Genomic DNA, 25,508 nt, shown 5'->3' on the forward strand with positions numbered 1-25,508 from the left:
ATTCGTTTTCTTGTTTCTTACTAAGATATTTAACCCTTCAGTTAAATTATAATTGCCTCCATGAGACCTCAGAAAGAGCAGCCTTAACATTTCAAGATAATACTGGGCGGTGGTGGCTCACGCCTTTAATCCCAGCACTTGGGAGGCAGAGGCAGGCAGATTGCTGTGAGTTCGAAGCCAGCCTGGTCTACAAAGTTAGTCCAGGACAGCCAAGGCTACATAGAGAAACCCTGCCTCAAAAAAAAAAAAAAAAAGATTTCAAGATAACTCTGCCTTACAACTTAGCTTATAATAACTTTGATTAAGTTCAAGTCTCACATTCGATGCATTGCTGTATCTTCCTGGCCTCAGAATCTTGCATGATCGTGCCTTGGGATTTACATCAGAGGAAGGAGTGGGAGGAGTAAGCCTGTGACCTGTACCCCATGCCTGCCCACATCAGTGCCTTTACAGTCCCCCGTCCCCAGCCATTGAACTGTTCTTGCCTTAGTTGCTCCGTCTCTTCCCTTTTGCTCACGTGAGGACATTGTTCCTGCAATTCTGCCCTCTTTTTTATAGCTTACTGGTTTGTCCCTTATCATTGGTCATAACGGGAAACCATCATTTAAACGTTTTTATTTGTAATGCTTTCTTAAGATTTATTATTTTTCTATGTATTATTAGCGGTTTGTCTGCATGTATGTCTGTGCACCAGGTGTGTGCCTGGTACTTAAAGAGATCAATAGGGAGCATCAGATTCCTTGGAACGAGAGTCACAGATGCTTGTGAGCCGCCACGGGAGTGCTGGGAATAGAACCCTCGTCCTCTGAAACAGCACCGAGTGATAACTCTTCAGCCCCCGCCATTTCCCTCCCATCTCTCCTGCCTTTAATATTTATTCTGTTCCTGTTGCTGCAGGCTTCGTTCCCGAAATCGTTTTTGACTCGACCCTCGTACAACCCAATCTAAGCTCCTGACGCCTTCAGCTGCCCCTCCCAGCCTGTGGCACTGTAGCTGTGCATCCCCTAATTCCTCTGCCTCCCCAATACAAAGTTATCCTGACCTCTCTGTTTCCTGTCCCCCAGCTCAGGAATATTGAAATCCACACTGTGTCTTTAGGGTTATGTGGAGATGCTTGCCAGCTGCTGCTTGCTGCCTTCCCCACGCTTGCCCTGGTGTGAGCCATTGGCAGCTTTGCCTGGACCGGCCCAGGTTATCTGTTTTCCATGTGGTAGCCAAAGGGGTCCTTAGAAAATGTAACCTAACTTATGTCGTTTCCCCACTCAGCCAGTCACAGTAAGACTAACTGTGAAGCCCTTCAAGGCTTGTATGACGCCAGTCTCTGCTCACAGAGTCGCCTCAGGTCATAATGGCTGCTCGTTCCCTCACCTCCCCACCCCACCCCACAGACTTCCTGCACTTGCCTGGACACACCAGGCCCCTCTGTGGCTCAGAGCCTTGAACATGTTGTTCCTGGTGCATGGACTGTGCCTCCCCCAATATCTGTAGGACCGAGGTCTCTACCGACCTTGACTTAACCCTCCATATTTTACAGAGTCCTTTCTTTAAAATTGTGAAAAGTCTTATTCAGATCTCTTCTTGGAAATTTTCATTCTCTAAAACCCTCAATATTTTTTTCCTCTCATCTCTATCACTTCCTCCTAATTCACGAAGGCCAGATTGTTTATGACATGGCCTCTTTGATTAGCACAGAACAGATTTATACCTTAGCTTTAATTAAACATTTTTGGCTGTTTTACTGTCCCAACTTTTTCAGGCATGTTCACTCACTGTATTCAAAATTTCCCTTGACTTTACCTCTCAGATAAACATTATGATTTACAATTAACAGGTGGGAGACTGCAGACAGATGTAGACCCTTCTGTTGGCAGCAGTAGGGTACTGGAGCAGGGCTGTCCATGAGGGCAAAGGCTATGATGCTCTGAGCTTTTCTACCACGCCACCCAATGAACTGTATGTGTTTCAGTGGTTTACTGGTGACAGGGCACATGACCTTTTTCTTAGCTTCTTATCACCGACCTCACTCTGTGTCCTATTGTGTCCTATAGTCTTTCCCTCTTTCATTGACCAGAACCACTTACAAGGGGATTTTACTCTTTTTTTTTTTTTTTTTTAAATTTTTTAGTTTTTCGAGACAGGCTTTCTCTTTGTAGCCTTGGCTGTCCTGGACTCGCTTTGTAGACCAGGCTGGCCTCGAACTCACAGCGATCTGCCTGCCTTTCCCTCCTGAGTGCTGAGATTAAAGGCATGTGGTTCCCCAAGGTTTCCTTGAGTTACTCCTAGGTATGGTATGTGGCTCTGCAATTTGTAATGGTCATAGGTCATAGGTCGTAGGTCATCTTGGGTCTGGAGAGCTGGCTCGGCAGTGAGGGTTTGCTTCCCAGAGCTCAAACCACCTGTAACCCGCCTCTCAGGGCTTGGATGCCCCTTTCTGGCCTCTGTGGTCACCCACAGACATACGCACATGCACAAACATGCACAAACACATAAGTAAAAAAAAACTAAAACATTAAACTCTCCACAGATGGAATTCAACACTGTATGAGCGGTGAGACAGAATCTGGGAAGAACTTGGTAAAAAGTTTAACAGCTCTGCCCCATGCTAGCTCAGTATCAGGAAAACAGTGATAAGAGGAAAGCTGCGTTGTTACTAGGGGTTGGAGCAACGGGAGCAGAGGGTTGCCAAGGACTATAAAGCTTAGGCTAAGAGGAAACCATCTTGGCTTGTAGCCAGGAGATCAAAGCCAAAGCTGCTCAGAGGAGTCTGGTTCAAGTCACAAAACTTTTGGGCTCTGCTTTCTTTGGCTCCCTGGACAGTCTCTTTAATCTCATTATCTTCTTTATTGCTTTAACTTTTGATGTGAGGAGTTAGTTTCAAAATATGATAGAGTAGAGTAGAGACTTCTCCAGGGCACCAAGGCTTTGCAATTCTGTGAGGTGGTTTTTTTTTTTTGTTTGTTTGTTTATTTTTTGTTTGTTTGCTTTTTTTTTTGAGATAGGGTTTCTCTGTGTACCCTTGGCTGTCCTAGACTCTCTTTGTAGAGCAGGCTGGCCTTGAACTCACAGCGATCTGCCTGTCTCTGCCTCCAGAGTGCTGAGATTAAAGCCATGCGCCACCCACCACGCCCGGCTCAGTTCTGTGATTGTAAACTTGCTCTATTCCTGTAGCCTATTTTGAATCTGCACCCACCCAAGATTAAACTTTATCTTACTGTGGTGGAACATCTACTTTGAAATAATAACTTAGGGTTTTAAGCCACGTGCAGAGACTCTGAAGGAATTGTGGGAGAAAGTTAAAAGCGAAGCTGTGTGTGATAGCACATGCCTGTCTGTAGTCAAGCCTGGTGGGCCATTGGTGGCCGGTTGCTTGGGCTTCAGAACTCAAGATCAGCCTGGGCTGCGAGGGGAGAGAGCATCTAAAAGTCGTAAGATGATGCTTTCCGACAGCCTCACCTCAAACGATGGTGTGAACTGGGTGAGCTGCCAAGGCAACAGTGCCTAAGTGGCTGAGACTGGTAGTGTTTCTCTAATATAAAACAAGCTGCTTCACGGTGTGTGCGCATACCTCCCGTTAACTGCCATTGTTTGATGATGATGACACTGTTATGGAGCCTGATAGAAGTGATGCCATTGAATTACCCAACTACTCGCCTTAAAATGCTCAATTTCGCTTCATGCCATTCTGCTTCCAACATCTCACGCTGCCTAGACGATCCATCTCCTTGTTTTATTCTTTTCTTTTCCCTTTCTTCTTTTTTTAAAGTGTGTTTGTGTGCATTAGTGGGAGTGCCCGCAGAGCTCAGAAGAGGGCATCAGGTCCCCGGGAGATGGAGTTGCAGCTGGCTGTGTGTCCTTGTGCATGCTTGCTGGGAACCGAACTCTGGTCTTCTGGATGAGGGAAGTTGTCCTTTAAACTCAGCCATCTCTCTACCCTTATAACCTTCCTTCTTAACCACAGGAGAATTACAAAGAACTACCCTTCCTCTGAGGCAGTAGTTCTCAACCTCTCTGAAGCTGCAACCCTTTAATGCAGTTCCTCATGTTGTGGTGACCCCCAATCATAAAGTTATTTTGTTGCTACTTCATAACTGTAATACTGCTACTTTTACTAATCATAATGTAAACATCTGATATGCAACCCACAGGATGAGAAACTCACTGCTCTAAAGGCATATGTTATTTACAAGACACACTCCTTATTTTTTCTCTCTTTAAATTTATTTATTTTTATTTTATGTGTGTTGGTGTTTTGCCTGCATGTTTGTCTGTGTGAGGGTGCCAGATCTTGGAGTTACAGACAGTTGTGAGCTGCCCTATGGGTGCTGGGAATTGAACCCAGGTCATCTTGAAGGGCAGTCAGTGCTCTTAACCACCGAGCCATTTCTCCAGCCCCTCCTTATTATTTCTATGTGGATGAGGCTACACTGGACTGTTACTCCCAGATGTAGATAGCTCTTTCAATTTATTTGACATTGTAATATTTTCCCTCAAATTATATATTTTTTTCTTTATCTTAATACTGCTATACCCACTTCTAGTTATTAGAAAAAGATTGATGATGAGCCCATCAACTAAGCTCACATCAACTGTATATATTAGGCCTATATATATTAGGCCTAATCGATCTTTCAAAAGTGTTATTTTAAGAAGTATACTCCTATGTTCTTGTTAGCATCCATTTAAAAATATTTACTGGTCTATCTAAGCCCCATTAGGAAAAAGACCTCATACTATAGACTAATCTTCTCTTAGCTGCACAATTTGTAAATAGTAGACACTCAATTAAAGAGCAAAAGAAAGGGATAGTCATTAAAAATGAGGCATGTCTTCTTTTGTTTAAAAACAGCCAAAGCTTTGGCGCCTTCATCTCCAGCAATCTGTGTATTTCTTGACTGCAGACTCAGGAGGTACTTTTGAAGCAATTATGGTTGGGATGTCTTCTCATTGGCCACACAGTGATAATATGAACTCACAAAATAACAGAAAAAACTGTAGCTGGCTTTTTCCGATAGAGCGAGACAGAGGGGGGAAAGCTGGGTAGGCCGTCAGTCTAATGTACAGCATGCTGTCTGTGAAGACACCGACATCAGCTGCCTTCCTGATCAGAGGTATCTTTCTTTGGTGTTTTTTGCACACCAGGGTTTTATTCTGAAGCCTTTAAAGTATAAAGTTTAGACAGTTGTATGGTAGTGGTAGTATTAGTGTTCTCTCCAGTTGGGTTAATTGTAATGTGAAAGTAAATAATCAGGTTTAGATGGTGATAAATAGCAATACGCACCCAAAGGAGCTAGTAGCACTTTTAGGGGCAGCTGGAGGGATCCAGGGTGCGGCTCACTTTAATGTTTGAGTCTTGGTACTTGAATCTGTTGTTTTATCGAGGCCCTGGAGGTGTAACAACAAAACATCAGCTAAAGGTGGCCCTGTGCCTTTTCTAAGTGGCACCAGACACTTGAAACGGCTCCCTTTGTTGTATTGTCTGTTAAATTATTAGGCATTAGTGGAAATTAATAATCCCAGTGTTGTAGGCTTTTTCTGGATTAATGTTAAGATGATGAAAGTTTTCCTTCCCTTACATTATGTTGACACTGATCTGGAAACAGAGCCACAGATTTTGGCTAAGTGGGCACTTTTTGGTCCATTTGGTCATTTCACTCTTAAGTACCTAGAGTTCATGCTGGACAGTTGGAGGTCTCTAGTTTGCAGGGGTGGAACACCACTCCCCAGTGGTTAACTGAGAAAACATCGGCAGAGTCGGCCATGGAATAGAATCTTCCTAATGTCTAGCTGGCTGGCATATTTTCTGGTTTTTGTTGCTGCTAGAGTGTAAATGTTGCCCAGAATAAAAACGGCGCCTTGAACTAACCGTTAAGTCTGAATCAGGCTGTGTGGGCTGCAAGCAGTGTCTGAGCAGTGGAGATGTTTGTTGCCATAACATAAGTAATCGGAACGTACAGCTAGACTGAATGTGGTGGGGTACTCTGTAGCATTCGGGGGTGTTCTGGAAACACACACACACTTCCTACCGTGAATGAGTAATGAGAAGAAGGAGAAGCTGTGGTTCTCAATTTTTGAGGGCACACGCACACGCATGCACACACACACTAGGCAGTATCCATTCACATTTTGAGCCTAAGTGTTTCCTCCTAGTCACAGAGAAGAATCTGGTAAGAAGCAAATCACCACAGCTTAGGTTGTTCTCACGTGAACCTTGTATATTACAGTACAGGAAAGACATGTTGGATAGATGTAACACACACACAGAGGACTCACATTTATTCATCAGTCCTCATAACCGCACAGTAATAATACCATTTAGCATTGTGCTATAGGAGAATGCTATTCAGTCTACCAAATCAGGTATATGCCAGTACCGGAGAGAGCCTTTATTTCTATTACAACGTTTTTGGTGCAGCTCATAAGCAAGTATAGAAAAAGGATATTTGTATTTGTGTGTGTGTGTGTGTGTGTGTGTGTGTGTGTGATAATTCATTTCCTACTGTGGATACCCTACTGTCCTCACAGTAAGGTTAATGAAAAGTGTGTCCGTTCTCATGGAGGATGGGTGTGAGGGCAGGGGCTGTAGGCTGCTCGAGTTGCTTCTCTGTCTTTCACACAAGGAAAACACAACAGAGCCGGCCCACCATAGCTCGGGGTTGCGGTTAGCATCTGTGGCCCAGTTCACCGAAGCTGTGGTGAGTCGTAGTCTGGGAGAAGATATTAAAGGCAATTGGAGTCAGATTTATGGTATAAACATGTTAAATTACTGGAAGGTTAAATTACCCACATGGCTTACAATTCAGGATAGCAGGCTCTGCTTATGTGAATGGAACCATTCACTGAATTTCTCTGAGGTGTTGGACCTTTTCTGTGGTCTCAGAGAGGAGTCCCAGCTCAGCCACGGATGAGGGTTTTGGTGGAGAGTCTCCATTCTCCACTTGACAACAAAGAGTCGAGATGACTTGACCAAAGTAGAGACTGTACACAGTCTCACTTGTAGAATCTGACTCTGAGGCTGAACCCAAATTATTTAAATGATAGTAGTGAGACTTAAAGAGTGCAGCTGATAAAGTTCCTGCAAGAGGCTGGAGAGGTGGCTCGGCAGTTAAGAGAACTTGCTGTTCTTGTAGAGGACCCAGGTTTGAGTGTCATCACCTACTTGGAGGCTTACACCATCTTTAACTCCAGTTCAAGGAATCTGAAGCTCTCTTCTGGTCTTTGTAGGCACCAGTCACTCATGCAATGTGTATGCGCGCGTGTGTGTGTGTGTGTGTGTGTGTGTGTGTGTGTGTGTGTGTGTGTGTGTATACATACACACACACACACACACACACACACACACACATATATGTATATCTTCTGATTTTGCACTATAGACACCTGTAGTTAGGGATCCTTGGGTTGATAACCCGATGGACAGTGTTTACTGGGACAGAGTTGGCAAGGAGAACTAGCTCGTTCTCATCAGGCTGTATTCAGCGCACTTAAACAAATGCATTCTGCAGGAGCGCTGAGTTTCAGCCAGCTCGCTCTGCAGCACTTTGGACGCTCCAGGTGGAGTAAGTCATGCACTAAGGAAGTAGAGGACAGAGGGTTAAGGCTCTGAGTCCCATGGGAGACACCTGACTTTGTCCCCCATGGGACAGAACTTCCTGGACACTCACTGCAAAGACAGCATGGGACTTGACTCTCTACAGGAACCCCTCGGGTTTGCTTGCTGATACGTGTGCTGCTTTAAAACAATGGCTGCTCTGGCACTGAGTCCTAAGTAACTGTGTGAAGGAGAAGAAATCCTGGTCTTGACATGATCAGTAGAAGATTTAAGGACAATACACATGCGCACGCGCACACACACATACAGCAAAATATGGAGCAGCCCTGGGAATAGGATGGGTGTTCCTCTTTCCTAAACAGAAAGAATTTTGGGGAACCAACACCTACATTTGGGATCTGCTATGATCCAGGAATTAATTATTCTAGGTGATTCGGAAGCTGGGCAATATGGAAGGAAAAAAATAATTTCTATTCTTTGAAATAATAAATCCTGTCTTCCTTTCATAATCAGTTCTACAGAATTGAAACTATCTAGAGGCATGTTGGTTGTGTCTACATGTGTGTGCACTGAGGAGGTGGACATTTGGCCTTCATCAGGGAGCAGTTAATATCCGAGTAGTGCCAACTCTGTCTCCCGTGGGTGCCGCAGTACTTGAGAAACTGTTCTGTGTGCTGCCAAGAGGTCAGGTAAACAAGTGATCTCCGAGCATGCCACTAAAAGGACTTCAATTGTTTCCCCAGGTTCCAGACGTGATCAGCAGCATCAGACAGTTATCCAAGGCTGCCATGAAGGAGGACTCCAAACCCAGCAAAGACAATGAGGACGCCTTCTACAACTCTCAGAAGTTTGAAGTGCTCTACTGTGGGAGGGTGATTGTGACCCATAAGAAGGCACCCTCCAGCCTCATTGATGACTGCAAGGAGAAGTTCAGCCTGCATGAGCAACAGCGACTGAGGCTGCAGGGCGAGAGAGGCAGCGAGCCCGGGGACGAGGTGGGTGTCTTTGAGGCTGAGTCTCCTGTGTCCCCTGATGACAGCCTGCCTGAGAAGGCAGATGGTACAGCTAACAACCACCGTGCCCTACCCTCCCTGGCCAGCCTCCCTGCCGTGGCCAGCCAACCCGCCCTGGCCAGCTCTCGGGTTTGCTTCCCAGAGAGGATTTTGGAAGACTGTGGCTTGGATGAGCAGCAAGAGTTCCGGTCTCGGTGCAGCAGCGTCACAGGCGTCATGCAAAAGAAAGTTCATGAGAACAGCCAGAAAACACAGCCAAGAAGGAGGCACGCAAGCGCGCCCAGTCACGTGCAGCCCTCTGACTCGGAGAAGAACAGAACCATGCTCTTCCAGGTAGGCTGGCAGGGGGCTTTTGGCTTGCAGCTTCTGAAGATGCTGGGCAGCTATAGCGTCTCTCTGGTTAGTGCATGTGCGTGCGTGCGTGCGTGCGTACGTGCGTGCTTGCGTCAATGTCCACACGTGCCTCGGTTCATGTGGAGGCCAGAGGCTAACCTTTGGGTACATTCCTTAGGCATGAGCCACCTTCTTCTGGTTTGAGGCAGGGTCACTTACTGGTCTGGAGCTCTGGAAGTATGCAGGGCTAGTTGGCTGGCAGAGCCCGGGTGATTCACTGTCTCTTCTTTCTCAGCACTGGCCGTACCAACACTTTATGATACTCTACTGTTTTTTTTTTTTAAACTGGGATCTGGGAATTGTACTTTTGTTTGCACTTGAAAGGCGAAGCTATGCTCCCAGTGGTCCTGACTCACCTGTCTGTCTTCTCTTTCTGTTCATTCCAGTAGCCACAGTGAACACTTCTGCCTTCTTTTTTTCTACCCCCCTCCCCCCCAAATCAGAAGCATCAGACAAAGAAAGAACACAGATGCATCATGGGCCTCAGAGAGGCAGAGAGGATGAAAGACTTTCTCTTAGCTTCGGAGACGACTCATGAGATGGATACTAGGTGTCCATCACCAGTGTCTGCCTTGGGTTGATTCCTAAATGCATTCTTTAATAAAACTATAGTCTTAGCGCTGACTTTAAGGTGTGAATGAATCCTGGGAGGCAGGAGCAAAATGGATTCTTCTAGAGAGAAGGAGTAACTGGGTATATGACCTTGTCTTGGAGACAGCGTGCAGTCAGTCTTTAGCCGTCATCAGATCGCATCGTTTGTTTTTTTGTTGTGGTCTTGTAAAGTCCCCACCTAGGCTTGTGGTCACAGTGGCTCAGGACTTTCTGTGCGATGTGTGAAAGCCGCTTTCTCCTCTTCTTTGGATTGCCAGATTTGTTCTCTGCTAGTCACGGGTCTTCCTGTTAGCTTTTTGGAATATCTGCTTTTCAAAGTTTTACCAGGGCTCAGTTCTGCATATGTCATTTTATTGACTCTTTTGGAGAACATTCTGTAATGCAAGTCAATAGTTGATGACTTTAAGATTCATGACTTGAGGCAATGTGGTGCATTCAAAATGCCTTTTGTTGTTGTTGTTGTTTTTCGAGACAGGGTTTCTCTGTGTAGCCTTGGCTGTCTTGGACTTGCTTTGTAGACCAGGAGTTGTGGACAGCTGTGAACTCCCATGTGCTACTGGGAATTGAACCTGAGTCCTCTGTAGTTAGCAACAAGTGCATTTGACCCTCCAGCCCCAGGTTGCACATTTTTGAAACGGAAACCATTTCTTAACAGCAAAAAGCGATTTGTATTCTTTGGATTGAATTGTAAAAATTTAAGGTCGCTTAGTTTTCCAACCAAGGAAAGAAATGGTTTGAGATAGCCAACATAGGGTTGACTTATATGGCAGAACACGTATGAAATAGGTTTGTCTGGGCCACATCATTTGAATTGCAATTGTTGCATACTTCATTGCCAAGTAAGATGGAGGTCCTCGTGAGCTGAAGTAACTGGAGTCCTTTCCTTTCCAAAGGTCGGCCGCTTTGAGATTAACCTCATTAGTCCAGACACAAAATCCGTTGTGCTGGAGAAGAATTTCAAAGACATTTCGTCTTGCTCTCAGGTAGGTATCATGTCACAGCACAGCATTTGAAGAAACCAATTGTCATGGCCCCAATTTAGCCACCCAACCGCTGGGCTTACATATATCACGTTTTATTGTTTGAAAATTAGCTATTTTTTCCCCCTCTTCTTTCCCTTCCTCTCCCCTCCCTTTCCTTCCCTAAAGAATGAACTTAGGAATTTTCTTACACATGGTGAGCTTGACTTAAGAAAAATAATGTTTAAAAACAGTTGCCCCTTACAATTAAAGTGTGTTCATGTGTTTGGCTCTATGGCAACAGCCCCCTTCCCAGGACCTCCAGGGTCTGTCACACCACATTCCCGTCATTTTCTTCAGCTCTGTGTCTCTTTCACCTGGTCTCTTCTGCTGGTGGGAATTTTGTGGTGGTGAGTTCCTTTGAAAAATACGTCATAGCAAGTATTACTCAGACTCTTGGGCTGTGTATCTTGTGGGTGTCACTAAAATACGTTTGTTCTTTATCCCACAGCAGGTAATAAAAGGAGAAGTTGTCTTTTTAGTGTCTGTTACCATAAATGGAAAATTTTGAAAAGTCTTTTGCTGCTTTAATTCTTTTAATTTTTTACTTCACAAGATATTTATGATTTCAAAACAAAAATTGATAGAAACAAATGTGATATTATTATATTAGTCATAGTCTACAGTAATACTTAAGAACATCTAACTCAATGTTTGAACTACCCAAATATGTTGTAAACATGAGAAGAACATTTGTACTTGTCAGAAAAGAAGGCCTATTAAAGTCAAAATGCGGAAAGGCTACGTATTCAAAGACATCTCCGTGGGATTGAGAATTACCTTTGTTTTTGGCCTGGTGACTTAAAGTACATTCAAGAATGTGTTCTTTACATGGTCTCTACATTTTGGTGTTGGAAAAATCAGAGGAAGCACAATAGCTCAGCCATTAAAGGGTCACACTTCTAAACATGAGAGCATTATGTATATTGCATATCATCTATCTATCTATCTATCTATCTATCTATCATCAATCAATCAATCTAGCTATCTATGAGTCCATCATCTATTTGTATTTAGGATTCAATGTTACTCTTGATATGACATTCAGAATTACTTTCTTCTGGATACAAGGATTTTTATTAGTTGTTTGCTTTAGCTAACATACCTTTATTTCTAATCCTTGTTATGATATTTTTCCTGTAATAGCAGCTTAGCTATCAGCTGCTGCAGAGAGCAGTAGCATTTGAATCTAGGAAGGTTATATTGGGAACTCTGAAGTTCCTATTTAAGGAACACAGAAATTTTGTGGAAAAATTTAACCCCCTAAATCTTTATTAAATATTCTTGTAGTTGTCTGTTTATGAAGAGGTCCCTGAAAGGTAACAAGTTGTCCAGGGACTGGTGACTCATGGTGTAAACGTGCCTTATGTACTCAGGTGGAGCACAGCCCTTAGAAGTTCAGTGCACATGGCCATTGTGAATGTGCCTGTCTCCATATCTGGCCACGTGCTGCAGGAAGAGTAATATGTAACCTAAGTTTAGCTCATGCCCTACTGGCATGAAGGCAGCACCTCCTGCCTCCACTTTCCCTAAGCTGCCCAGGAAGCATATATCAATGGTTACTGATTATCCAAATGAGCATAAGCACACACAGAGACAGAGAATGGATCCAGACCAAATATGTGCACGTGGAAGCTCCAATAGGATCCTTTCCTCTTCCTTTTATTGAAGACAAGCTCTGAGTTATGATTTCACGTTCAGGAAGCAACCAGACAGCAACAAGAGGGAGGCTGGTGAGGAGGCCGCCCATCACAGCAGCTGGCCAGCCCCTTCCGCTGACCCACTCTCACGGTTCCCTGACAGGAGCTGAATGGATACAAGGTGGCTGTGTTCAGTGGCTGGCCTGCTTTTGAGCACTCTCGACTCCTAATGTTTCTTTCTTTAAAAGGGAAGTGGTGTGACTTTTCCTGATCATCATGGGAGTCACGGAGTCTTTTTTTTTTTTTTTTTAAGCTTTCCTGGAAGCATTGTTAGCATCTGAAGACCCACTGAGCTAACAAGTCCCTGTGAGGACCCCACTTAGTAATAAGCCAGCAATAGAAGTTCATTTACTAGAGTTGTGCTTGGAGCTCATTTTACATGACGTACAGCCTCACTCTTCTCTGATTCCCCCACTCTTATTTAAAAAAAAAAAAAAACCAAACAAACAAACCAGAGTTGATTTCTTTTTTGCCATGTCCATTGGCTAGATTGTGTATATTTGATGAAACACTCCTGGAGCCCTCATGGCTGTTTCCCAGCTCTCACACCTTTCTCGCATTATGCTATTTTGTAATGAAAAAAAAAAAAAAAAGGATTGAGTGGAGACAGTTGGCAGCAGCTCAGCACAGTATCTCATACCTAAATCATTAGCTGAGCCAAAATTTAACTACAAATCTGACCCCAATGACATTTTTGCCCCCTTTGTTTGAATTTAGGTGATATCAGGGACACTTAATATTCCCCACCAACCAAGTTTTTCAACTCGCTGTGCTTGCTGTTTGAAACAAGGTGCAGATTGCTTACTGAAACTTACTGGTGTGTGTGTGTGTTCAGGCTCAATACATTTTTGAGATTTTATTTTGAAGACTTAACGTACTTCATTATCAGCGCATGTGCACACAGGTGCATGCTCTAGCACACGCGGAGAGGTGAGTGGACAACTCTGTGGAATTGGTTCTGTCCTTTCACCTTCATGTGGATTCTGGAGAGTGAACCCAGGTTTCCAGGCTTGTACAACAAGTGCGTTTCCTTCCTGGCCATATCATCACCTCAAGGACTGAAGTTTTAGTGAAAGAGTAAATATAGCTGAAATCCTTCATCTTACATAAAGACAGCACAGTGATCTGTGTCTGTGGACAATTGGTACTTGCAATAATGAACCAAGAGCGAACAAGAGCATCAATCCATTCTTTTGTGGTTCTTTGAGTTGACAAATAAATTGACAACTGTTTCGGCAACCTCCACACACACTTTATGGAGTTGTATGGTATTTAATTTGAGAATTGCCACTTGTACTTTTTCTCAGATTTTATCACTGAGTGCTGCTCTAGGTCAATAAATTGAAAACACATTACAGGCAAACATCATGCCTCTATTATAAGAAATGGATCACTGTAGCATTGTTTTTTTTAATAAAAAAAACAAAGGGTCTGAGTGTGTGTCTCACTTTATCTGCTGCATCAGCAGGTCATCCTGTGAGTCCGCTATGACATCATGTCTTCCGATGCGTTGCCACGGAGGAGACATTTGTGGAGTTAGGAAAGTGCAGAAATGATGTCAGTCTCTATCAGAACGCATCCGCCATCAGCATTGCATGTGTTTCTTTTTCTTCATCTAGGGAATAAAGCATGTTGATCACTTCGGCTTTATCTGCCGGGAGTCTCCAGAGCCGGGGCTGAGCCAGTACATCTGTTATGTGTTCCAGTGTGCTAACGAGTCTCTGGTAAGTGGGGCTGTTGCCTCCTGCTCTTTCTGACAGGGGATCTCTCTGTCCTACAGAAGCATCTTCTGTTCAGGACTCAGTCCTCGCTGAGGAAAGAAAAGGGCATCCAGAGATGTTCTTACCCTTGAAGGAATCACAAAAGTAGAGAGCCACAGACAGACCCTCATGGCGCTTTTAAGTGTGGGTACCCTCTTGGCTTTAACAGACACTATCATGTTACCATGTTTTTGTTTTTTGTTTTGGTTTTTTTAAGGGGAGGAAAAGTCTAATGACAGGAGAAAAGCTGGTATGTTTCCTGTTGCTTAAAGACGATGACAAAGGCACTGATCTCTTCCTTATTGCTATAGCATCAGAAATTATACTTCCATCACGAGAAGAAAGAACCGTCTTCCACGCTTTTTTCATTACCCTGTCTTAATTTTCAAAACACTTCATGTATTTTCTTTCTTTGGAATTTGCAAGTCAATTTCCCCCTAACATTCCTTACCCCCTCTCTATTTGAGAAGAACTGTGTAAGGCAGGCTTGGAAATGCATCTGTCCAAGAACTGTGTTGATTCTTTTCCCCTCTAGGTTTTTTATGTTTTGTCACACATGGCAGGCTTCTCATTCATTGTAACCCAAATCTTCAGATGTCAACATCACAATTATTAGATGAGTTTATGGAAAAATATTGATTTTGTAATTTCAATATGTACACGTGCAAAGTGGTTGGGTGTATTTCAGTGGGCACATACACATGTATGCCCATATGCATGGTGGTCAGTGGACAATCCTGGGTGCCATCTTCAGGGATCTTTGTAGGCCATCAATTAGGCTAGGCTGGCTAGCCAGTGAGCCCCAGGGACCCTCCTGTACCCAGCTTCCCAGCACTGGGCTTGTCAACACATGCTACCACACCCAGCATTTCAGATGAGGACTGGGGATTTATCTCCGAATTTGGGAGGTAAGCAGGTTAGGAAATGAACTAAGTCCCGGCCCACCACCCCAGTTTTACTAAGCATATAATCCTCCTATCAGCATTTTCTCCATATACAATTGTTTCAGGCCACATTGTGCGTGCTTCCTGCTGCTTGTTACATTTAACTGTGACCTTCCCAGTTACTGGAAACATTGGAATGAACTGGCACAAAGGCACTTTCTGTTCCCCGTCCTCTAGGTGCCCAGGTTTTTTCTCTAGGGGATATGAAATACCCATTCATAGCAGTTTCTTATTCTGAAAACTTACATCTGACTGTCATGTTTCTCTGTAATTCATGTTATTTAGTAAATATTCACACATACGTATTCAGGTTTCCTCTTAGCTAAATAGAGTCCACCATTTAGAAACCAGAACTGAACTTCAAGAGAGTTGCCCTTAGATGACCATAGGGCCCTGCAGGGCTCTGCACAAGTTTAGATCCTACCCCGCCCCCCTAGCCCCACTCTGCTCTTCCTCGTTATCCTTAGGGAGGAGGCTAATGTTGTCTTGTAAATGCATACATTTTATAGCGAATATAATTTCTTCGAAGTTCTTTCTCCAAACGGATTGAAAGAATGTTAAAAAAAAAAAAAAAGGTTACGTCTACTAATAAACAACCCATTAAAACTCCATCGACATGTAGAAAATATTCCATTTCAGTATAGTTAAAAGTGAGTTAAAGAAAAGAGAAAAGGCCCTGTGGTTTTTATGACCCAGAGTTTACATGAGCTTGACACCCAAATGAGATAAACAGGAATACTATGTCTAATAAGAAAACATTGACATGCTAACAGAGGAATGAGGTTCATATTCTAGAAGCTATCTTTCCCTCATAGCTGATGTGAATGGTACTTGTAAGAAATAAATCTTTAATGTATAAGGAACAAGCAGTGCATGGAGGATGGATAAAGGGGCGGATCCCAGCTTGGGGGGTTATGGTGAAAATGGCAAGGAAGAGAGGCTGATGCTTGAAGGACTAATTTGTAAAAGGTTTGTATTTGAAGAAAATACAAGTACTGTTATCGGGACATGGCTGGGCATATGAACAGTGCTATGAGCATTCGAACATGGGATGGGTGTGATTCCTAGGCTTAAATCTAACACATAGAGAACGCTTCATCATGTGACCAGTTAGCCTCTCACACTGAGCACTGCCTTCTGTCAGCAGTTCTTAATGCTAGTGTTCATTGGATACCTTGAAAAATTGACTGTTTTCTGGCAAAAGGCAGCTCTATGATCTTCAGTTATTTTTACCTGAAATGTAATATAATACTGAAGCTTGGTACATTATATCTATAGACATTATCTTCAATATGGATGGTCCTATTATTAATATGAATGATCTTTTCTCTGTCGGATTGCATGCTGTTTGGTGAGACGGGAACTGTGCCAGGTGGTGACTGCCAGGAATACTTGCATTTTGTTTGTATAACTCACATTTCTGCCTGTCCCTTTGCTTTTGCCCTTTTGACATGAGCTGTGATGTTTGTTCTTGCGTTCATAATGATCTAATTGGAGCTCTTAAGGGCACTGACCTTGTGATAGAATTTACAGGTCATCTGAAAAAGTGGTGGGTTTTAGGAAATGAAACACATAACATTTTGTAGATGAGAGGGAATTTTTAATAGTATTTGTGGTAAAGAGAAGTTAGTAGTCACATTTTAGACACAATTGAAAAGGCAGCATTTTTAGGTAACAAATACACACATGCAAAATATAACATGTAAGGTATTTATGTAAGTTATATTTTTATGTACAAATTATATATGCATATACTATGTACTTCTAAATCCATTGCCAGCCCTTCCAGTGTCTGACATAAATGAGAAACAAGAAATAAAATAAAGCACATACATAAATAATTAAATTGCCAGATTGCCTTTGATTAGAAAGCTAAGTAAATGACATTAAAAAATACAAAGGCATTAAATACTTTTAGTTCTACAAATGAGAAATCTTTATTTTTAGTTGCATAAATGACATCTTAGGCAAATCCATCGTTATATATGGAGTGCTGTGAAACTATTTCTCTGCTCTTCTTTTTTGTTGTTGTTGTTGTTTTGTTTTTAAATTTTTATTTAAGTAATTTATTCAGATTACATCTCAATTGTTATCCCTTCACTTGTTTTTTCCCATTCTCCCTCCCTCCCTCTTTCATCCTATTCCCCTCTCCTAGATCTATAACAGAAGGGGACCTCATCCCCCACTATAAGATCCAGCCTGTCAGGCCTCTTCCTAGTAGCCTGCTTACTCTTCCTCTGAGTGCCATCAGGTCTCCCTACCAAGGGGAAATAGTCAAATAGAGGCCACCAGAGTTCATGTCTGAGTCAGTCCCTGCTCTACACACAACTGTGGAGAACGTGCTGTCCATTGGCTGGATCTGGATAGGGGTCAAGGAAGGGAGAGACAAGCTTCTCTGCTCTTCTAAGTCCATCATCCTGCCATGAGGTGCAACAGCAATGGCCGGCTGCTAAGGGCTTGGAAGTCTATTTTCAGTTTTGCTAGACTAGTAAAGTTTCTGTATATTCCAGGCTCCTCTCCCCTTCACATGCAGAAGTAGATTAATAGTTTATCAAAACAACCTATTCTTAGACTAGGCTATGGGAGACATGGAAAAGCAAAGTGAAAACATGGTCTCTGCTACACACGATAGGCAGCTTAGCTTACCAGACCTGGTTGGGATGAGGCCATTAGGATCCAGCATCTCCACCAAGAGGCTTTTAGGATGTTACCAGGATCCTACAAAGTGGGGGAACATCTCCACTTGCATTAGTGACTGTGTCACCAGAGATGGTGCTGCGGCCTGAGAAAGATGAAGAGCTATCTGGCTTCAAAAGAGAAACTGGGATAGGAGCTAGTTGATTGAAATGCTGAGCCACTGCAAGAGCAATGCTGGTGGCGCCGTGGTGAGAGCCAGCTCTTGGGCATTTAAGTGCCAGAACTTAGAATCATTGTAAGTAAATGGTAACAAATCAGACAGTGTGGAATTCACAGATCTCCTCACCGGTATCTAGCTTGAGATCTTTTCCCCTCAGAACTGTACTCCAACCAAGCTGTGCTTACTTTTACACTAAGAACAATCTGGAAGAATAGGATGCCCATTAGCACAGTTGAACATTAACTCTAGTTTGTTGTTCCTAGTATGTACCCAAGGAAGCTTCCAAGGAGATGTTTATGAGATAAGTCATTTAATTAAGCAAAGACTTGACCTGCTAATTAAGGTCTCCGTGATAGTGTAGCGCCTGTGGGACTTGAAAATAGCATTCGAGTAATAGGTCTGTATTATATGCCACAGACTGCAGTGCTCTTATTTCATCCAACTTTTAATTATATGGATGAAAGATCTGACTTCAAGACTTGCTGTTTGCACTCTGCCAGCTCTGTTAGTCATCAGGATTCTGTTATTTGTTTTTTAGTCAGCCGTCTCTGAAGGCTCACACTGCTGTTGATTTTTTTTTCTTTTATGTTTCCGTGAAAGCCAAGTTTTATAGACACAAGTTTTGTTTCTTCTTATAGGTGGATGAGGTCATGCTGACTCTGAAGCAAGCTTTCAGCACGGCGGCTGCCTTGCAGAGTGCCAAGACACAGATCAAGCTGTGCGAGGCCTGCCCCATGCACTCTTTGCATAAGCTCTGTGAGAGGATTGAAGGTACCATGGACCGTGCATGGCCTTGGCACGAGAGGAGTTTGCTTTGGCGGTTTGATGGGCTGAAGTCCCCACTGTCATTGAATAGTTCTTTGTTTCGCTGTGAACAGGAACCCCAAGAGCATTTCTCAAGCCTGTCAAACCCAAGTGTGCGATCAGTCGCTTCTGCATGCTTGCCTTTCTCTCTCCCCCCATTTTTTTTTCTGAAGGCAAACTCAAGCAAAGGGCTTGTGCGTCCCACAGCTCTTATGACTTGTCATATTTGTGCACAGTGGGACCTGAGCAAACATTTGCTGAATGAACGGAGAGAGGCAAACTTGCTGAAGACTGTTCAGTTTTTCCTTTTGTTTTCTCTCTCACTTGGTGACATAGTCCTTTATTCTGAAAGTTGAGAACTTGACTCCCTGTGGGTTCTAGCTGTGATTTCTACCCCGTAAGCTCCAAACAAGCATGCGCTAAACTGTAGATTGATTAAACATTTATGATCTAGCCCTGTTTCAAGGTAATACACAGGTTTTAAAGTTTATAAGGGTGATTTTAAAGAATGGCCATTACTTTAAAACATAAGAAACATTACCAAATGAAAAGTATGTGATCAAATGGAAGGTGTATGTGTGTGTCTGTGTGTGTGTGTGTGCACACGCACATGTGTGCGTATATGAATGCATGTTTGTGTGGCTGGTGAAGGGAGCATTCTTAATCTATGTGGGACATGATAGTTTTAGATTAGCTAACTATACAAAGGGAGAGAGAGCCTTTCTACTTATATTCCAGCTAGATCAAAGAAAGTCCTTAGTATAAACAAACAAAATAATAAAAACATTAACAGAGAAAAGCATTTCTATTCCTGAGAGGGGGAAAGAGTATTCAGATGCAAAAAAGTAAAGTATAAAAATGAAACACATTAAAAGCAGTCACTAACAACTTGAACCTCCCAATTCCAAGTGTCTATTTAGCAAGAACTGCTTACTTGGGATTAAATGCCAGGCAGATTGGTACCCAAAGCTGCCAAAACTCTACGTATAATGAAAAGGTAAAACTAATAAGAAAGCTGTGGAAGCCATTTCAAGCCGCTTCTCAGGTGGATCACATATCTTAGTGGCAACCAACAGCACCCTAATTGCGCTTAAGAACCTCTCAAACAAGCAGGAAGTCACGACTGGTACTGGAAACCTTGCTGTCTTAGCCTGTCTCCCATTCCTCTGAAGTCACCATGACCATGGCAGCTCTTAGAAGAGAAAACACTTAACTGGAGGCTGGCTTACAGTTTCAGATGTAGTCCATTCTCATGACCGCAGGAGCGTGGTGGAAGGCAGGCACACAGGCTGAAGGAGTAGCTGAAAGCTAGCTACGTCCTGTCCTGAGGGCAGGGAAAGAGAGATACTGAGCCTGGCATGGGCTTCCCCCACCCTTTTTCTGTTTCCAGACAGGGTCTCTATGTAGTCCTGGCTGTCCTAGAATGAACTCACTATGTAAACTAGGCTGACCTCTAACTCACAGAGATCCTCCTGCCTCTGCCTCCAGAGATCTGGAACTAAAAGCAGATACCACGGTGCCTGGCTACATTCTGAGAATTTGCTGGTAACTGAGAAACTAACATACTGACAAGCAGAAGTAGCATATCTGTTAAAAACACATAGGAGAAACTTAACACACACGTGAAGTAGAAAAGCCTTTGATCTTTTGGTTTCACGGGATGGTTGTAGAGTTTTCTGAGCCTTGGTCTCCATCATTTATGCCGCCTGAAGTACAGTGCAGTAATCACGACAGGAAGTTAACCTCAGTATTAACTGTTATCCAAATGAAACCCTTCATTCATCTTCACCACTTCGTATGTTTGTTTGTTGTTGTTGTTTTGTTTTGTTTCGTTTTGTTTTCCATCCAGGATCCAGTTCTGGCCCCACAGTATATATAGTTCGTGTTTTGCTTTGGTATCCCACAGCCTTCACGCAGCATGAAAATGTCTTCTTTATTCACCCAGGGATGTGAATCAATAAATGTAGTAATACGCCATCTGAGAGCCTTTTAAGGAGCCTTTGCTAGGACATAAGAAGCCATGGTTATGGGTGCTTCCTACCATCAAAACAGATGGCAGCATTCTCTCTGTGATGCTACAGAGTCTTGGAACTGCCTCAGAGAGAAAGGAGGAGCTGAGAAGTTTCTGTCCTTGCTCCTGTTCATGCCTCCTAGAGAATTACAACAGATGCAGTTGTAGCCAGGCCTGTGTAAGCCAGCTTTGTGTGAACCCTGGCAGCCATGAACCAATTATGTTTTATGAAGCTTTTTTTTTTTAAGGGATTCTTTGCCATGCTATCTGCAGAGATCTGGGTAGTTTTTTAAAAGTAACTTAATGTTGAGAGTAGAAGGGGCCTCGGTGGGTAGAGTGGGAGGGACTTTGGTGGCTAGAGTGGGAGGGGCTTCGGTGGCTAGAGTGGGAGGGGCCTCAGTGGGTAGAGTGGGAGGGACTTTGGTGGCTAGAGTGGGAGGGGCTTCGGTGGCTAGAGTGGGAGGGGCCTCGGTGGGTAAAGTGCTGGCAGTGCTGCAAGCACATTGACCTACTTTGGATCCCCAGCACACTTATGAAGAGTAGACTTAGTGGCAAAAGACTGCTATCCCATTACTCGTGTGCAAGGGGAAGAGACGAGTGTGTCTTGGGGGTTAAATGAGAAAATAGTTGAGCTGAAGCCGAAGTGGCATTTCAAAATAAGGTGGAAGAGAGAGAAAGGATGTCCAGCATCAACCTCTGGCTCCCTCAGCACCTGCAGAGGAGCACCCCTCCCCGCCCCCCGCCCCAACACAGGCACAAGGCTAAATTGTGAACACATCCCTTGGCTTCAATTAGCTGTTACTTTGTGGTTTTCTTAGAAATCCAATTATAAAACCTTACACTGTGCCTATAAACTAGATGTCTAAGCTCTGTTATACCAAATTAAGTCATAAAGAAGTATTTTTAGTCAACAACTTTGTCTTACTCACTGAAACTAAAAGTAAAGATTGCATAGAAAATATTAAAATTATGGCTTAATGCTTTAAATTATATTTACTACAGCCTGAAGATGATAATATTACAATATCATTTTAAAAGTTTTTAAATGATATTTATTTCTTTAGTTGCTATGTGTGGATATGTGCATGGGTCCATGTGTGCCATTTTATATGTGTGGACGTCAGAGGACATTGCAGGAGTTGTTTCTTATTTTCTGCCGTGTGGTTTCTTGGGTCCAAACTTGGCAGCAAGCACCTTTACCCTCTGACTCATCTTTTTTCTTTCCTTTTTGTCTTTTTCAAGATAAGCTTTTTCTATGTAACAGAGCTCTGGCTGTCCTGGAGTTGCTTTGTAGAGCAGGCAGACCTCAAACTCACAGAGATCCGGCTGCCTCTGCCTTAATCTCGAGTGCTGGGATTGAAGGCATGTGCCACCACACCTGGCCTTCTGATCCATCTTGATCAATACAAAATTAATTTTAAAAATTGCTAGCCTATTTAAAAGTTTATTATATATTATATGTAGATAGATGTCTCCTTTATAATCGAAATATAGTGACAGGTAACCTTTTTTTTTTTTAAAAGAATGAATGTTCCCTTGAACATTGTAACTATGAATCAAACTTTTCTTTAAAAAAGAAAGAAAGAAAGAAACATCCATATGGAAAAAAATTCTCCACAGATTGTGTGTAAGAATGTGGAATATTTATGGAATTTATGGGCCAGAACACATGGAGAGGAAGCTTCACAGCATTAGGGGTGCTCAGGTGACAAGGTTTGAGGCTGTCCTGGGTTACAAAATGAGACTGTTTCAGCAACAATGGCAATGAAAAGACAGAAAGATTTATAAACATCACAATAGAAAGAAGTAAAATAGTTTACGGAATCATTGTCTTAAATTAAGTTTTATTTGTTTAAAATGGGAGCCCCTGACGGGGGATTACCTCTTTTTCAGTAGTCCTGTATTTGAATGCTATGTGAGTTTATGTTTAGGTTAGAAGTTTAGCTGTTTTGTCCAAGGCTAGTCTTTTGTATTCTTCTTTGACTTTCTATCTAGCACAGGTTCTAGGCTCGCATGTTTGTTCCCTGGCGAGTTCTCATAGTGGTCCGGTTTGCAAGTTTAGGGAGTGAAAGTTCACTCTGGACGTTAGCATTACAGAGTCTTCGTAGACTTTTTATGTCTGGGTCTGCTTCAGGATCTGATGGTTTAGGAGGTGTGGCCTGCCATCAGGTTTCATATTTTCACTGCTGGCTCCAGGATCCTCTTCTTGAGAAGACTGAGGTTAGGTGCCCACTCAGGGAGGGGAAAGGGTAATGGCCAACATACACTTAGGCCTCTGCGGCCAGCTTCCACCTCATGTTTCCCCCAACTTTTCTTTTAGGTCTCTACCCACCAAGAGCCAAGCTTGTAATCCAGAGGCATCTCTCTTCACTGAGTGATAACGAGCAAGCGGACATCTTTGAACGAGTTCAGGTAACACCCGTCACCATTCTCCTGTAAGGAGCCACATTGGGTCCTATCAGTGAGTCCTTCCTTTCATTCCATTGTCCGGAAGATGTCCGTCCCCAGGGCTAGCAGAATGGGAAAAAGCTAGATGTCTGTTTAGCCTCTTGACATATAAATCTACCTGAGGCTCCGGCAAGATCAGAGAATCTGCTCTGCCCTACTCTGCTTTCACCTCATCTGTCCAACAGAAAATGAAGCCCATCAGCGACCAGGAGGAGAACGAGCTTGTCATTCTGCACCTCAGGCAGCTCTGTGAAGCCAAGCAGAAGACTCACGTGCACATCGGGGAAGGGCCAGCGGTGAGCACAGACTCTCTTCTGCTTAATGTCCGTAGGTATGGTAATTTACACGCATAGGTAAAATATCACACAGGACATGGAAGACATTTTTTTTTCCCCTTTGTGCTTTCATCTCTGTTAGGGTGAAAGCCTACAGTACGCTAGAAAAATTCAGCATTTATAGAGATCATGGGAAATTTCAGCAGACACTGAGATAGAGTCATTATAGTTTCCAAACATGAAACAACTTGGTATATTGGGTAAAAAAAAAAAAAAAAGGCATTTGTGTAGGTTCATGATGTACAATGTACTTTAAAAATTACGCTAGTCTATGATTTTTTTTTTTTAGTTTTTTTCTTTTTTCTTTTTTTGTTGTTTTTTTCGAGACAGGGTCTCTCTGTGCAGCCTTTGGTGATCCTGGACTCACTTTGTAGACCAGGCCAGCCTTGAACTCACAACAGTCCACCTGCCTCTGTCTCCCGAGTGTTGGGATTAAAGGCATGTGCCACCAGGCCCTGCTAGTTTATGATTTAAAAAAAAACCCCATATTTCTATGTGCCTGTTTTCTCAGAATGGTGACAAGGATAATAGTCTTCTTTGTACATGCCTGCTTCTGCCGTGAACTGAAGGATGGCCTGATCCCGTAGCTTTGAACTTGCTTTTGACTGCCCAGCAATTAACAACAACAAAAACTAAAAAACAAACAAAACCTACCACCTCAACAACATCAAAGAGGATCCCCTTATATGCACACCTCTTAAGGGTGGATATAAATTCTGGTTTTGTATTTCACTGCACTTTTGGCATCAATAACATATTTTGATGTCGCAATATTTGAGATGTAGCCCAGGCTTCTCCTAAACTCTGTCTTCCTGCTTAATCCTGGCAGTGGTGGGATTGGAAGCTCACGCCACCATGCCACCATGCTGGCTTTGCAGTCTGGAGTCGCTGCTTCTGTTTTTAGCACACTTTGTTTGCTGTGAGTGTGCGTGAGGTCGGAGGAGAGTTTTCAGGAGTTGGTTCTCTTTTCCCACGAGTCTCCCACGAACCAAACTCAGGTGGTCAGGCATGCAGAAACTCCTTTCCCAGCTGAGTCTTTTCATTCTTCCCTCCGAAGCTGCCCGGGGTGACCAGGCGTGGCCCTTCAGAGCCTCCTGCACGGGCCTCAAGCCAGCAGCCTGGTCTGCTCTTCCAGGGTCTGGCTTTTCTGACCTTTGCATGCTTTTAAACTTGCCTAGGAGATAAATCCCCTGCATCACAACATTCTCACAGATGCCTCGCTTCTTAGCATTTACAGCAACATTTTTCACATGTAAGAGTGCTTGAGGGCCCCCTCAGGGTTTCCTCGAGCTTCGCTTTCTCATGTCACCAGAGGACTGCAACAAGATTAAAGAAACAAAACACCTGACAGCGGGCACCTCATTGATTCATATTATTGATGGAGTTTATTAATATGAAAGGCACATGACCATTCAAACAAAAATGAAGGGCTTTTTGTTGCTGTTTGTTTATTTTTAAAAAGTTATTTATTTTATGTGTATGATTGTCTGGCCTGCCTGCATGCCTGTCTGTCCATGGGTGTGCATGAGGTGACCACAGAGCTCAGGAAAGGGACTAGATCCCCTAGGCCTGGAGTTATAGAAGACTGTGACCTACCATGTATGTGCTGGAAACTGAGCCCGGGTCCTCTGTAAGAGCAACCAGTGCTCTTAACCACTCTCCAGCCTTGAAAATGGAGTTTAACAGAGGCGTCATTAGATCACAGCCTGGTTTACAAAGTTTTCTGCTCTGGGACACAAAGCGGACACCTCAGTGAAAGCGATGGCAGTAGTCCACGGGAAACCAGCAGAAAAAAATGACATCCTGCGTTTAATTTTTGGTAAATGAAGTAGGAATATGTGAGGGAAATGGAAAGGCACAGAGGAAAGATTTTATCTCGGCCTTCTTTTATTACTTACAATATTAAACTCTTTTCCTTATAATCTTTGTGTTCGCAGTGTGGAACCCGAATTATTACTTCTTAATTGAGCTACTGAAGATTGCCTGCTTTTTAAAAAACGGCTTACCCCTAAGCCTACATTTAAGCCTCATTTAACCTTGAGTGTGACTACACTATAACTTTG

At 43.2% G+C, this 25,508-nt stretch overlaps 1 protein-coding gene across 3 annotated transcripts in view; it reads left to right on the top strand.

Annotated features, from left to right (window-relative positions):
- The window catches only part of TBC1D4 (TBC1 domain family member 4), a 165,284-nt gene that overhangs the window by 95,460 nt on the left and 44,316 nt on the right, over nucleotides 1-25,508 (top strand). For all 3 annotated transcript variants that reach the window (XM_084768286.1, XM_084768287.1, XM_084768288.1), the window contains exons 2-7: nucleotides 8,293-8,895; nucleotides 10,461-10,550; nucleotides 13,906-14,010; nucleotides 18,486-18,618; nucleotides 22,983-23,074; nucleotides 23,296-23,406. In XM_084768286.1, the coding sequence (XP_084624412.1) occupies nucleotides 8,293-8,895; nucleotides 10,461-10,550; nucleotides 13,906-14,010; nucleotides 18,486-18,618; nucleotides 22,983-23,074; nucleotides 23,296-23,406 (1,134 nt within the window). The remainder of the gene's footprint in view (nucleotides 1-8,292; nucleotides 8,896-10,460; nucleotides 10,551-13,905; nucleotides 14,011-18,485; nucleotides 18,619-22,982; nucleotides 23,075-23,295; nucleotides 23,407-25,508) is intronic.

This window comes from Acomys minous (assembly GCF_964271855.1).
Source record: "Acomys minous genome assembly, chromosome: 18".
In the NCBI taxonomy this organism is placed as follows: domain Eukaryota; kingdom Metazoa; phylum Chordata; class Mammalia; order Rodentia; family Muridae; genus Acomys; species Acomys minous.